This window comes from Stegostoma tigrinum, chromosome 9, assembly GCF_030684315.1.
Source record: "Stegostoma tigrinum isolate sSteTig4 chromosome 9, sSteTig4.hap1, whole genome shotgun sequence".
NCBI lineage: Eukaryota > Metazoa > Chordata > Chondrichthyes > Orectolobiformes > Stegostomatidae > Stegostoma > Stegostoma tigrinum.
Genome location: NC_081362.1, coordinates 79,828,474 through 79,843,493, shown reverse-complemented (window position 1 = coordinate 79,843,493; position 15,020 = coordinate 79,828,474). Strand labels below are relative to the sequence as shown.

Genomic DNA, 15,020 nt, shown 5'->3' with positions numbered 1-15,020 from the left:
GTTTTATAATTAGCACATATCAAGTCATGAACCATGTGTCTCATGCTCCAAACACAAAGAAGCCATTTCATTTTTATCAAGTTTTGTTTAAAAGGCCAATTTAAATTCATCTTTTTAATGACTGTTGCACATAACTGATGTTCCAGACAGCACATTGAAAATGTTAATATTTATTCTGTAGGTAGCAATGTCTTAGTCATTGGAAAATTGCCATTATGTTGTAGCTAGCTTGTAGCTGTTGGAGTGGAACTCACCTTCAGAGACGTAAGACAAAGCTTTGTTCTTCAAAGACAGCATTGTAAGCAAGTTGAAGAACAGGGCCACAAAGGTACCAACAAGGAGGCGTCCCCTGCAGGACAGAATTTTATTTTATCTCGGCAAACTGTGAAAGCGGATTTTCATTTTAGTTGTATATCTGTAATGATATTTCTGATAGTTAATTATTACTTCCTCTATTCACAAAACATACAACTGTCAATCTAAGACTTATTATACTTTGTTCAGTACACTGCACAAAATTTGGAATTTACACTCCAGATAAGCTGAGGACTACTTTGCCATTAACAGTCTGGCAACAGGTGAGCAAGTAGGCAATTTTTTTTAAGAAATGTTATACATTCTGATATATTCATGCTTGCAAGTTTAATGTTTTGTTGCAGGGACACCACACCCCTTAAATATCCTTGAATGTCTCTGAAGCAAATAGAGATCATGAAGGTGGACTAATCTGACTACAACTTTGAAACCATAGGCCTGGCTAGAGGCTAAGACCCAGTCGATGGGAATGATATCCAAAAATTATCTTTCCATACAGGATCTGAATTATGAACAAAAGGTGCTTCACCTTCAAGTTGCCTTTTGTGGGTAAAGTTCAGGATCAAAAAGAATTACACTAGTTCCATTGGGATTAAGGCATGGCTGCATCAAAAATATTGGTCCTTTTCCTTACAACAGAATGCTGGTGTGTGAGATTTGACTGGTGAATAGTTGACTTGTTGTCATAATGTCTAATTTCATCATTCATATCTTATATAGGAATATAAATGTTAGTTCTGGGGTTGTTAAATTCTTGACTAAATTGTCACAATTGTAACTAAATTAACTCTGAAATTCACAAGTTGCCAAGGGACTTGCACATCAAACGTCTTTCTATGTGCATTACAAGATGAGAATTAGACAGGCGAGGCCCTTCAAAACAGCAGGTGGGCTGATTTAGCTGGATAACTGCCGACAATAAGTCTGAGGAGAAATAACCTGGCCTGCATGGCAGGTCAGTCTCACAGCCAGGGACTCGTGTGCAATTCCAGCCCGTGTGGAGTTTGCACGTTCGAGTCTACATGGACTTCCTCCTAGTGCTCCGGTTTCCTACCACAGTCCAAAGATGCACAGGTTAGGTGGATTGGCCACAATAAATTGCCCATAGTGTCCAGGGATAAGCAGGTGAGGTGGCTTAGTCACTGTAAATGTGGGGTTACTTGAATAGGGTGGAGGGGGCTAGTTCTGGATGGGATGCTGTTTGGAAGGTCAGTGCAGATCTGATGGGCCAAATGGCCTGTTCCCACACTGTAGGGATTCTATTCTAAATGCCTAGTTTTCATTAGATTTGCAAGCTATTCTTGAACTTTCCCAGATCGAGGGAAGACTTTAAAAAGCAACCGTCAATGGATGTTCTTCAAGGTAATGTTACCTTTTCAAAGGTAACATTAACTAGCTTAAATCACTAACAAAAACAAATTGCTGGAAAAGCTCAGCAGGTCTGGCAGCATCTGAGAAGAGAAATCAAAGTTAACGTTTCAGGTCCGCTGACCCTTCCTCAGAACCGGACCTGAAGCATTAACAAATTTCTCTTCACAGATGCTGCCAGACTTGCTAAGCTTTTCTAGCAATTTCTGTTCTTGTTAGTGATTTACAGCAACCGCAGTTGTTTCGGTTTTTATGTAGCTTAAATCACAATATGAGATATCTGAGGTGTACTATCACATTGCCATTGGGATAGACTGCAGACAGGTGGCCCTTGTTTTGGACTATGAATTTTCTCACACAAACCGTGAGTTGGAGTCTGGAAGCACCTTTGACTCAAAGAGAGAAATTTGCCAAGAGCTATAGATCACTAAGCAAGAAGGGAGTAAAGAGTTAACTTAGATGGAGTTTCCAATGTCATAAGATGCTTAATAGAAAATGGAGAGGGGGTTCCTAGTCAAATGCTTGTGGAAGTGTTCCTAAGAACCTTAATAACTCAAACAGCAGGAACTGTGATGGAAGTTTGATGTTGATTCGATAGCTGTGGCACATCTTAGCTTGGACCCAGGAGAAGTGAAAGAACCCTCAAAATCCAGTAAACTTTAAGATACCTCTTGGGTGAAATTAAAAATAGAATGACAAGTGATCTTTGCAGGACTTATTAAGTATATTGCTAAATTAGTAGCACTTGCTTTAATGTTTGTTCAGTGGCAGTTTTTGTTTGAAATGTGAAATTTCATGTTGTAATTCTTTCAATTAATAACTAGGAGTTTAAATTTATATTTAGGGTCTCTTTTAAGATTACAAAGATTTTAGAGAAACTGAAAATATTTAGTTTTTCTATCAAGATACTAGTAAATATTTACCTATATAAAACAAAGTTTTAAAAAAAAAACTTACGTATGAATTTCAGGCTGTTCTAGAAATCGCTCCACACTGTTTCAAAATAAAACAAAATAATTAAATGTGCCCAAGGTAAGAAAAAGCAATCATAGTGTCATATAGAAATTAAGGATAATATATCAAATCAAATAGGTTTTAAAACCTTAAAGCTGCAAACTGAACTTTTGCAAATACAACATTAGTGTTAATCCATTGGTCACCAATGACATATCATTCAGAGATAATAGGAACTGCAGATGCTGGACAATCCGAGATAACAAGGTGTAGAGCTGGATGAACACAGCAGGCCAAGCAGCATCATAGGAGCAGGGAGGCTGATGTTTTAGGTCCAGACCCTTCATCAGAAATATCACAGATGATATCATCATAGAATCCCTACAGTGTGGAAACAGGTCCGTCAGCCCAACAAGTCCACACCAACCCTCTCAGCATCCCACCCAGACACATCCCCCCACCTAATCTACACATTCCTGAACACAGAAATTTAGCATGGCCAATCCACCAAGCCTGCACATCTTTGGACTGTGGGGGAAAACCAGAGCAACTGGAGGAAACCCACGCAGACACGGGGAAAATGTGCAAACTCCACACAGACAGTTGCCAGAGGGTGAAATGCAACCCGGGTCGCTGGCACTGTGAGGCAGCAGTGCTAACCACTGAACCACCAGGCTGCCCTTCATCTGGAGCATGAAACTGATACAATGAATAGCCTCCTTTACATTATTCTGAAATAATAATTCAGAAATTATTATTTCTAAAAATAAAACCAATGCCTAACCTCAAAAGGGGACTGTCAATTCCAAAGAACAGCCTTTTTAGAGAAATGATAAGGAGTTAAAAGTTAAAAGGAACTTATCAATGTCACCCCAAATTACAAGTAAAATCAAGAAATTCTTCAATTTAATTTTATTGTACAACAATTTGGTGTAGTGAGGAGGTTATGGATTAGTATCATGAACTGGATCCCAGTGAGACAGAATGATTTGGTACCTGTATCCTCGTGATTAACAGAGAAATGATGATGGGGGGGGGGGGGGGGGGGGAAGGGAAATCTGTTGGTTTTTCCACACCTGATTACAAAGCAGGAAATGTGTGTCTGATATATGGTTAGGGAAAAGTAAGAGTTCAGAAGTAATGGGTAAACCGATATCCATTTCAAGCCCACCGACTCCCACAGCTACCTGAAGACACCTCCTCACACCCACCTTGCTGCAAAAATTCCAACCCCTATTCCCAATTCCTTCGCCTCCGCCACATCTGCTCGCAGGATGAGGCATTCCACTCCTGTACATCCCAGATGCCCTCGTTCTTCAAGGACCGCAACTTCCCCCCGTCGCAGTGGTTGAGAACACCCTCAACCGTGTCTCCAGCATTTCCCGCATCTCATCCCTCACACCCGGCCCCCACAATAACCGCCAAAAGAGAATCCCCCCAATCCTCACATACCACCCCACCAACCTATGGATACAAAGCATCATCCTCCGACACTTCCGCCATCTACAATCCGACCTCATCACCAAAGACATTTTTCCATCCCCACCCTTGTCTGCCTTCTGGAGAGACCACGCGACTCCCTTGTCCGCTCCACACTCCCATCCAAATCCACCACATCTGGCACTTTCCCCTGCAACTGCAGGAAGTGCTACACTTGCCCCCACACCACCTCCCTCACCTCCATCCCAGGCCCCAAGATGACTTTCCACATCAAGCAGATGTTCACCTGCACATCTGCCATTGTGGTATACTGCATCCACTGTACCCGTTATGGCTCCCTCTACATTGGGGAAACCGAGTGGAGGCTTGGGGACCGCTTTGCAGAACACCTCCGCTCGGTTCGCAATAAACAACTGCAACTCCCAGTCGCAAACCATTTTAACTCCCCCTCCCATTCCTTCGACGCCATGTCCATCCTGGGTCTCCAGCAGTGCCATACTGATGCCACCCGTAGGTTGCAGGAAGAGCAACTCATTCCACTTGGGAACCCTGCAGCCCAGTGGTATCAATGTGGATTTCACCAGCTTCAAAATCTCCCCCCCCAACCCCCCCCCCCCCCCCACCCACCCCCCGTGCAACCCAAAACCAGCCCAGCTCATCCCCATCTGCCTAACCTGTTCTTCCTCTCACCTATCCCCTCCTCCCACCTCAAGCTGCACCTCCATTTCCTACATACTAACCTCATCCCTCCCCCTTGACCTGTCCGTCCTCCCCAGACTGACCTCTCCTCCCCACCCATACTCTCCTCTCCTCTAACCATCTTCGGTCTGCCTCCCCCTCTCTCCCTATTTATTTCAGAATCCTCTCCCCATCCCCCTTTTCTGATGAAGCGTCTAGACCCGAAACGTCAGCTCTTGTGCTCCTAGGATGCTGCTTGACCTGCTCTGTTCATCCAGCTCCACACTTTGGTATTCCTGAGTTCAGTTGTACACGATAAGACACCAGTCAGTCGATTGAGGCAATGGATGTTTGTGCCCATGAAAATCTACCCCAACACAACACAATTTATTCAGGGGAGGGAAGGAAGGAAAAAAACACAAAATGAAAATGGATTCTTCTAATCTTCACTTTTAGGTGTTACAAAGTTGTTTAGCATAATTGTGAATTGGAAAGCAGGAAGTTAGAATTTGTTTGTAAAAGAAATGATTAGGGAGAAGAATGCATGATTCCTTTGAGTGCTTTTCTAAGCTTAGAGATGTATACAGGGAAAAAGTGTCTGTGTCGCTGAAGATGTACAGCCAGTTCTGAAATTGAAACGTACCAATGGGCTGTGAGATTGGAAACCTTAAGCTGGCTTTCATGATTTGGTAACTTGCTGGAATCAGTCAATTAATTTACACGAAGCACTTAGCAATTGAAATCCAACTGAATTTAAATCTAATGATTTTGACTACCTCAGACCAAGAAAATTGATGTCATCCCAGGTATATAAGGTTTTTGAAAATATGAGAGAGAGAATTGCCATCTGAGAAATAAGCATCGAGCTCTCAAAAAAAAAATCGCTAAGCTCTCTAAGAAAGCACCATCTATCCATAAGTAGTACTGCGGTACTTCTAGCTAAGAGTCCACACATAAGGCTTCAGAGAAAATACCCCTGACAGCTGGATCAGCAGAAGAAAGGTGTTTATGACTTGAGAACACCAGAAGAAAGGAGTGTAGACTTTGAGAGACTAAGTTTTAACTTATTTTCTTATTACTTGGGTTCATATAAGTGGGACTTACGCTTATTGGAACAGCATACCAATAGAATTTAAGATAATAAAATGTGAGGCTGGACAAACACAGCAGGCCCAGCAGCATCTCAGGAGCACAAAAGCTGACGTTTCGGGCCTAGACCCTTCATCAGAGAGGGGGATGGGGAGAGGGAACTGGAAGAAATAGGGAGAGAGGGGGAGGCGGACCGAAGATGGAAAGAAAAGAAGATAGGTGGAGAGGAGAGTATAGATGGGGAGGTAGGGAGGGGATAGGTCAGTCCAGGGAAGACGGACAGGTCAAGGAGGTGGGATGAGGTTAGTAGGTAGGAGATGGGGGTGCGGCTTGGGGTGGGAAGAAGGGATGGGTGAGAGGAAGAACGGGTTAGGGAGGCAGAGACAGGTTGGACTGGTTTTGGAATGCAGTGGGTGGAGGGAACGAGCTGGGCTGGTTTTAGGATGCAGTGGGGGAAGGGGAGATTTTGAAGCAGGTGAAGTCCACATTGATACCGTTGGGCTGCAGGGTTCCCAAGCGGAATATGAGTTGCTGTTCCTGCAACCTTCTGGTGGCATCATTGTGGCACTGCAGGAGGTCCACGATGGACATGTCATCTAAAGAATGGGAGGGGGAGTGGAAATGGTTTGCGACTGGGAGGTGCAGTTATTTATTGCGAACCGAGCGGAGGTGTTCTACAAAGCGGTACCCAAGCCTCTGCTTGGTTTCCCCAATGTAGAGGAAGCCACACCGGGTACAGTGGATGCAGTATACCACATTGGCAGATGTGCAGGTGAACCTCTGCTTAATTTGGAAAGTCATCTTGGGGCCTGGGATAGGGGTGAGGGAGGTGGTGTGGGAACAAGTGTAGCATTTCCTGCGGTTGCAGGGAAAGGTGCCGGGTGTGGTGGGGTTGCAGGGCAGTGTGGAGCGAACAAGGGAGTCACGGAGAGAGTGGTCTCTCCGGAAAGCAGACAGGGGTGGGGATGGAAAAATGTCTTGGGTGGTGGGGTCGGATTGTAGATGGTGGAAGTGTCGGAGGATGATGGGATGGTGTGTGAGAACAAGGGGGATCCTCTTTGGGCGGTTGTGGTGGGGGCGGGGTGTGAGGGATGTGTTGCGGGAAATGCGGGAGACGCGGTCAAGGGCGTTCTTGACCACTGTGGGGGGAAAGTTGCGGTCCTTGAAGAACTTGGACATCTGGGATGTGCGGGAGTGGAATACCTCATCGTGGGAGCAGATGTGGCAGAGGCGGAGGAATTGGGAATAGGGGATGGGATTTTTGCAGGAGGGTGGGTGGGAGGAGGTGTATTCTAGGTAGCTGTGGGAGTCGGTGGGCTTGAAACGGACATCAGTTACAAGCTGGTTGCCTGAGATGGAGACTGAGAGGTCCAGGAAGGTGAGGGATGTGCTGGAGATGGCCCAGGTGAACTGAAGGTTGGGGTGGGAGGTGTTGGTGAAGTGGATGAACTGTTCGAGCTCCTCTGGGGAGCAAGAGGCGGCGCCGATACAGTCATCAATGTAACGGAGGAAGAGGTGGGGTTTGGGGCCTGTGTAGGTGCGGAAGAGGGACTGTTCCACGTAACCTACAAAGAGGCAGGCATAGCTGGGGTCCATGGTCACCTTTCCCTGCAACCGCAGGAAATGCTACACTTGTCCCCACACCTCCTCCCTCACCCCTATCCCAGGCCCCAAGATGACTTTCCACATTAAGCAAGGTTCACCTGCACATCTGCCAATGTGGTATACTGCATCCATTGTACCCGGTGTGGCTTCCTCTACATTGGGCAACCCAAGCAGAGGCTTGGGGACCGCTTCGTAGAACACCTCCACTCGGTTCGCAATAAACAACTGCACCTCCCAGTCACAAACCATTTCCACTCCCCCTCCCATTCTTTACATGACATGTCCATCATGGGCCTCCTGCACTGCCACAATGATGCCACCCAAAGGTTGCAGGAACAGCAACTCATATTCCACTTGGGAACCCTGCAGCCCAATGGTATCAATGTGGGCTTCACCTGCTTCAAAATCTCCCCTTCACCCACTGCATCCCAAAACCAGCCCAGTTCATCCACTCCCCCCACTGCACCACACAACCAGCCCAGCTCTTCCCCTCCACCTACTGCATCCCAAAACCAGTCCAACCTGTCTCTGCCTCCCTAACCTGTTCTTCCTCTCACCCATCCCTTCCTCCCACCCCAAGCCGCACCTCCATCTCCTACCTACTAACCTCATCCCACCTCCTTGACCTGTTCTTCCCTGGACTGACCTATCCCCTCCCTACCTCCCCACCTATACTCTCCTCTCCATCTTCGGTCCACCTCCCCCTCTCTCCCTATTTATTCCAGAACCCTCACCCCATCCCCCTCTCTGATGAAGGGTCTAGGCCCGAAACGTCAGCTTTTGTCCTCCTGAGATGCTGCTGGGCCTGCTGTGTTCATCCAGCCTCACATTTTATTATCTTGGATTCTCCAGCATCTGCAGTTCCCATTATCACTACCAATAGAATTTAGTTCAGTTTGGGAGTAGCTAGTAGTCAAGGGAGAATTGTTCAGTTTGTTAGTAATTCTGTTAATTTGTTCACTGTTAGGGTTAAATAAATAATTGTTACTTGTTATGTATAAAGTGAAATCAGGGATTTTCTTTCATTTAGTCACTCTTAAAAGCGAGTCAACCTTCTCAGGGTATTTCAGGTTTAATTATTAGAAGGGAACTGTAACTGTAACAGATTGGGGGTTTGTGTTTCGGTTGAATTATCAGAAGAGTTTGACCTCCCCCTTTGCAACACAGATTTCTAAATGATAGGGAAAAAAGCACAGGTCACAAGATATCTAAGGATAGTAATTTAACCTAGCCTTCCAGAAAGGACCAGTAAACAAACTCCTTTCATACTTCTCCTTTACCGTACTTCTCAAGTATATCATTTGATAAAAATTTTAAAAGTAATGGTCCAGGCAAATTATATAATCTGTCAGTGTCAAAAATGAGTTTGATGCAAGTGATATGTAATATAGTGAGTTTAATATCTGGCATCCTATCAAAAGGTGGGGAAAACAATTAAAAAAAAATTTCCCATAAGGAGGATGGGTGAAGACGACAGAGGAGGTGAGGGAGAGAAAGATTTGAAGTTAATTATTCTAAGCAGACCTTGAAAACTTCCAGTGTCTATCAACAGAATACATGTAGCAGAATAAATAGCAACCTGGGTGCAGATCTGTAGGTTACTGTTTTGGTCAGGAAAGACCTCTTAGACTTTAATTGTTTGAAGTGAAAGAAATAAAGAAAAATAATTTTTGATAAACAAGTTGCTCTTTCACTACAAACAGTTGGCTGCAGAGTGTCATAGGTTGGAACATTGGACCAGGCTCCCAGTCATGTGGTTGTATCCATGACACAGAAGGTGAAACTGAAAGGCAGGGATAAATCTAAATACAAAGAGAAACTTAGAAGATCAGGAAGCTCAATGCGATGCTTTAAGCTAGTTTACTTGGTCTCCTTTAACATACTACTGCAGCTGAGATCCTCATTGTGCCCCTAAGTAGTCTGTTATGTTTATGATAGCCCATTAGCAGTACCTTCTATCCACTTATACATTGACTAATCGCTAACAGCATTACTGATGCGTATGGAATAGTACTAAGATATGCTGCACTCATTATGGTTTGAAAACATAACATAACACTGTAACCAAAGACTCTTCACAGCGGAAGTGTTTTCATAAATTAACCAATAATCTGTGGCATAGCTAAATGTTCAACTCCCACAATTTTATAGAACAGCAATGAGTACTTAATTGAAATACTGGGCTCCATGCTTACTGAATCCTCGATCTGAATATCTTATCAATGATTTGGAATCTTAATAAAATGTCAGAAGTAAGATCAAAGTGCAGCCAACAAACTACGTCACCCAACTCCTCTGTTTTGGCAAGATTCTAATATACTCTCAAATTCCACAATTATTGCTTTAATTCTGAAAGGAACAATTGTGTTCTTGCATTTATAAAATATTGATTAGCCTGATGCATGTCAGGCCAGGATAAATTTTCATGGTGAAACGTTACATGTCAATCAAAGGGAAAAGGAACCACATTCCTACCTTTCTTTGAGTATAAAGAGAGCTCCGAGCTGTGCCAGGACGGTGGCAGCGAACACTGCTAATACTTCAAACCTCTCAAACCTGAAATTTAAGCATCAGGAACGAAAACAAGTGTCACGATTGTAAAACAATCCATGCATGGTTCTCAGTAATGCATATGTTATTCCAAGCAGAGTAGAAATGGGTGAGACACTGAACTAAAATTGCTCTAACATCCCTACAGGACAAACCCTTTAAGATGGCTCAGCAGACAAATATTTTCAGATTACAACTACAGAATGCAGTCCTATTCAGACAGAAATTTATGAAGTCATTTCAATTTTTTGAATGTGATTTTAATCTTGAAAAAAGTACTGTAACATTCAAACTTATCATATGCAGCTGAATCTTAATTTACAAATAAATTTCAGAAATATGCAACAATTTTTCACTGAATTTGTCCTATTTGAACATTTACTTCGCTAAGAATGTTTCTTCTGTGAGAAGCACCTTTTTAAAAAGACCTCATTCAAGGAATATGCGCGTGACTAAATAGGCCAGCATTTACTGCCCATCCCTAATTTTTCTTGAGAAGGTTGTGATGAGATGCCTACTTGAGTTGTGGCAGTCCGTTTGGTCTAGACACACCCACAATGCTATGAGAGAGCCAGTAGCAGGACTTCGATCTAGTAAAACTAATAGGGCAATGACATATTTCAAATCAAAATGGTGAGTGGCTTGGAGGTGAACTTACAGGAGACAGTTTTCATGTATCTGATGCCTTGTCCTCATATTTGCTCTTGGTCATGGGTTTGGAAGGTCCTGCCAAAGGAGTCTTGGTAAGCTAATGCAATGCATCTTGAAGATGGTATATACTGCTACCACTGTCCGCTGGTGAATGCTTGCCGTTTCAATGCCCTCAAGCTTCTTCTAGGATAGAACTGCACTGAGAGACAAGTACAGAATTTGTTCAAAGCTGACTTGTGTCTTGTAGATGGTGGTCAGGGTTTGGTGAGTCAGGTGCTGAGTTCATCACTGTAGGATTTCTAGTTTTTGACTTGTTCTTACAGCCACTATAGAGAAATGTCTAGTCCAGTTCAGTTTCTGGTCAATGGGATGCCCCAAGGTATTGACAGTGGAGAATTCAGCAATGGAAATGCCACTGCATGTCAAGGGATGATGGTTAAGATTCTCTCTTGTTGAAAATGGTTATTACCTGGCACTTACGTGGCAAACGTTTCTTCCCCTTCAACCCAAGCCTGGACGTTGTCCAGATCTTCATTCATTTGGACAGAGTGCTCTAGTATCTAGTGGGTTGCAAATGGTGCTGTATATTGAATGATGATTGTACAATATCCCCAATTCTGCCTTGCTGATGGAGGGGAGGTCATTGAAGAAGTAGCTGAAGTTGTCTGAACTAGCAACTCCTGCAGACATGTCCTCAGGTCAAAAAGCCCATCCCTCACCAATCACTGCCATCTTCCTTTATGCTAGGCATGACTCCAACCAGCAGAGAATTTGCCCACCAATTCCTACTGACTTCAGTTTTGATAGCAATCTTTGATGCTATGCTCAGCTAAATTTAGTCTAGACGTCAAGGACAAACATTCATAGAACATAGGACAGTACAGCACAGGACAGGCCCTTCGGCCACGATGTTATGTCGAACTTTTACCCTAAACCTAAGGCCTATCTAACCTCCACCCCTAACTTATACTATCATCCATAGGCCTATCTAACAGCCGCTTAAATGCCCCTAATGAGGCTGACTCCACTACCCTCTCCGGCAATGCATTCCACGCCCCTACCACACTCTGAGTAAAGAACTTACCTCTGACATCGCCCCGATATCTACCCCCTTTCGCTTTAAAACTACTTCCCCTCATAAAAGCTACCTCCACCCTAGGAAAAAGTCTCTGGCTGTCTACTCAACGTATACCTCTGATCATTTTGTACACCTCTATAAAGTCACCTCTCATCCTTTGTCGTTCTACAGAGAAAATCCCTAGTTCTCTCAACCTTTCCTCGTAAGACTTTGCCACCATTCCAGACAAGATCCTGGTAAACGTCCTCTTTTTCCTTCCAAAATGAATCAACTCACACTTTAAGATTAAACTCCATCTGCCTCTTCTCAGGCCAGCTCTGCATCCTATCAATATCCCTTTGTAACCTAGAACAGCACACTGCACTGCCCACAATGCAACCCACCTTTGTATTGTCATTCCTACCTCCCCTCTGAAATTCACCTCTTTCATCCATGTCTAAACCCAGACTAACAAGATTAGGAGCTGATCAGTTATGGTGAAATACAAACTAAACATTAGTCAATAGATTTTTGTTAAGCAAATACTACTTGACAGCACTGTTATTGATCTCTTCCATAACTTTACTGATTGAAAGTGGACTGACTGGGTCATAAATGTTGGAGGCAATGGCACCCTCACGTTTTCACTGCAAACCAGATATCTGGATACTGGTCTAACGACCTGGGGGTTTGAATTCCTCAATGGGAAATGGTGGAATTTGAATTTTTAAAAATCTTGAATGAGAAGTCTGATGATGGCCACATTGCCAATTGTTGTAAAAATCCATCTGATTTCACTGATGATTTTTGTGGAAGAAAATCTGACATCCCTTATGAGATTGTGTCAGCTCCATACTAGAAGTGGCAGCTCAGGCCCATAGGAGGAAGGGAATGCTAAGGGGAGTCAGTGGGAGAATTCATTGTCAATTTGCCGGCAACTACCCTTGGAGTCATCCGTGCCAGGGATTTACACAGTTCTGATACATGACTCCAGTCTACACAACAACAACATTTGGGCCATCAAACTATAGTCCTCTCAGATGGGAATACAAGATCCAACAGCACTATTTTGAAACAATGTCCCCAGGTCAATTGTTAATTCTCAATCAACTTCAATAAATTGTTGTTATGATCACACTTATTCATAGAAGCATGATGTGTGCAATTGGCTGTGACAATTCCTATATTATAACAGCAACTATATCCAATTAAGTACTTTAAGTTGTAAAGTGCTTTGAATTTCCTGAACAAAGGGATGGCATAAATGCAAGTCTTTGCTTGTTTAATTTATGTGGAAGAGAAACAGTTGGATTATTTATGAAATATTATAAGACTATTATGGTCATTTCAATTGCTTTGATCAGAAGGCAGTAACCATCACATTTTGTAAAAATGATCATACGTAATTAAAATACTGTAGTTTAGTCATTTTGTGTACTTTGTATTTTGTATAAAATAAACTTCAAAGTATCATTTTGTTACTCAATGCAAAGATGAACTAACGTGAAGCGGTGTTATTAAGCTCGAAAATGTTGATAATCTATATCAAAAGCAATAGGATTCAAGACTAACAATTCTTCTCCTCTCAGGATCCTTCTGAAGTGCTGTGCCTTGGAATGGGGAAAGCAGGACATTTGTCAGTGTTCATTTTCATACACTGTTGTAGCTTTTTCATGCATTGGCAGAGACTTAGGAGAAGGAGTAGAGAGATTGATCAAAAAATAAAATTTATATACAATACAAATGACTGCAGACATTCATTTTCTTTTCTCATTTTTCCATCTTATTATTTCACATGCTAAGTTAGTGATGAGATAATGAAAACACTTCACTTATATAAATGATTTGGATTAGAATATAGAAGGCATGAGTACCAAGTTTGCAGACAGTGGAGGTTTTCAATGATTACAGAGGGATCTTAATCAAATAGCTCAAAGGGCTGAAGAACAGCAGATGGAGTTCAACCTGAATAAATGCAAGGTATTGCATTTTGGTACAACAAACAAAGATAGGGCTTACACAATTAATGGTAGGGCCGTGGATGGTATTGTAGAAAAGAGGGATGTAGGAGTGCAGGTATGTAATTCTTTGAACTTTGCATCACATTTGGACAATGAGGTTAAAAAAGCATTTGGCACACTTGCCTTCATTGTTCAATCCTTTGAGTATAGTAGTTGGGAGGTCATACAGGACCTTGGTAAGGCCTCTTATGGAATACTGTGTCCAGTTCTGATTCCCCAGTTATAGGAAGAATATTATCAAGCTGAAGAGCATTCAGAAGAAATTTACCAGGATGTTGCCGGATGTGGAAGGTTTCAGTTATAAAAGCTGAATAGGCTGGGACTTTTTAAACTGGAGTGTAGGAGCTTGAGAGGCGACCTGATAGAAGTTTATAAAATAATGAGGGGTATAGATGGAGCTAATGGTAGCTGTCTTTTCCCTATGATGGGGGATTTCAAGACTAGGTGGCTCATTTTAAAGGGGAGAGGAGAGAGATTTTAAAAAGACATGACAGGCAAATTTTTGTTTTACAAAAAGAGTGGTTCGTATGTGGAATGAACTTCCACAGAGTGTGTTGGGTGTGGGTACAATTGTAACATTTATAAGACTATGGATAAGTACTTAAATAGGAAAGGTTTGGAAGGATATGGGCCAGGAGCAGGCAGGTAGGAGTTGGGATAATGTTTAGCAGGGAATGAATAAACTGTTTCCACGCTGTAGGATTCTATAATCAGGTCTAACTTATTGCTGAAAAGCAGTTGCATTTCCAACAACAGAAAACAAGGAACTACAGGTCAGTTACTTTAATATTAGTCATAGTGAAAATGCTGGCACTCATTGTTAAGAAGGTGAAAACAGATTGCTCAGAAAATCTCAGTGTTACCAGGTCTCTAATGTTTTTACAATATATATTGGTGTGACCTCATTTAGAGTCTGGTGTGTAATTTTGGTCTCCTTAAATAATAATGGACATAATTGTTCAGAAGCAGTGCAAAGAAGGTTCACTTGATCAGTTCCTGGGATGAAAAGGCAATTCTTATGAAGAAAGATTGAACAACTTCAGACTGAATCCCTTGGAGTTTTGAACATTGTGAGGTGATCTTGTTAAAATGTACAAGATCCTGACAAAACTTGACAGGAAAAATGTAGAACAGGTGCTTCATCTTGTTCAAGAAATTCAAACAATGGGACACAGTTTACAAGAAGGGTTTTCTTGTTTAAGGCTGTTTAAGACTTCCTGAACTGAATGCCTAGGCAACAGTGGAATATCTTTACCTAGGAATTTCAATACTGTAGCCTTAGCCTAAAATAG

At 42.7% G+C, this 15,020-nt stretch overlaps 1 protein-coding gene across 3 annotated transcripts in view; it reads right to left on the bottom strand.

Moving 5' to 3' along the window:
* slc30a6 (solute carrier family 30 member 6) overlaps positions 1-15,020 on the bottom strand; it is a 155,335-nt gene that overhangs the window by 78,243 nt on the left and 62,072 nt on the right. For all 3 annotated transcript variants that reach the window (XM_048536336.2, XM_048536337.2, XM_048536339.2), the window contains 3 exons: positions 9,925-10,005; positions 2,641-2,676; positions 255-349 (listed from right to left, as the gene is read on the bottom strand). In XM_048536336.2, the coding sequence (XP_048392293.1) occupies positions 255-349; positions 2,641-2,676; positions 9,925-10,005 (212 nt within the window). The remainder of the gene's footprint in view (positions 1-254; positions 350-2,640; positions 2,677-9,924; positions 10,006-15,020) is intronic.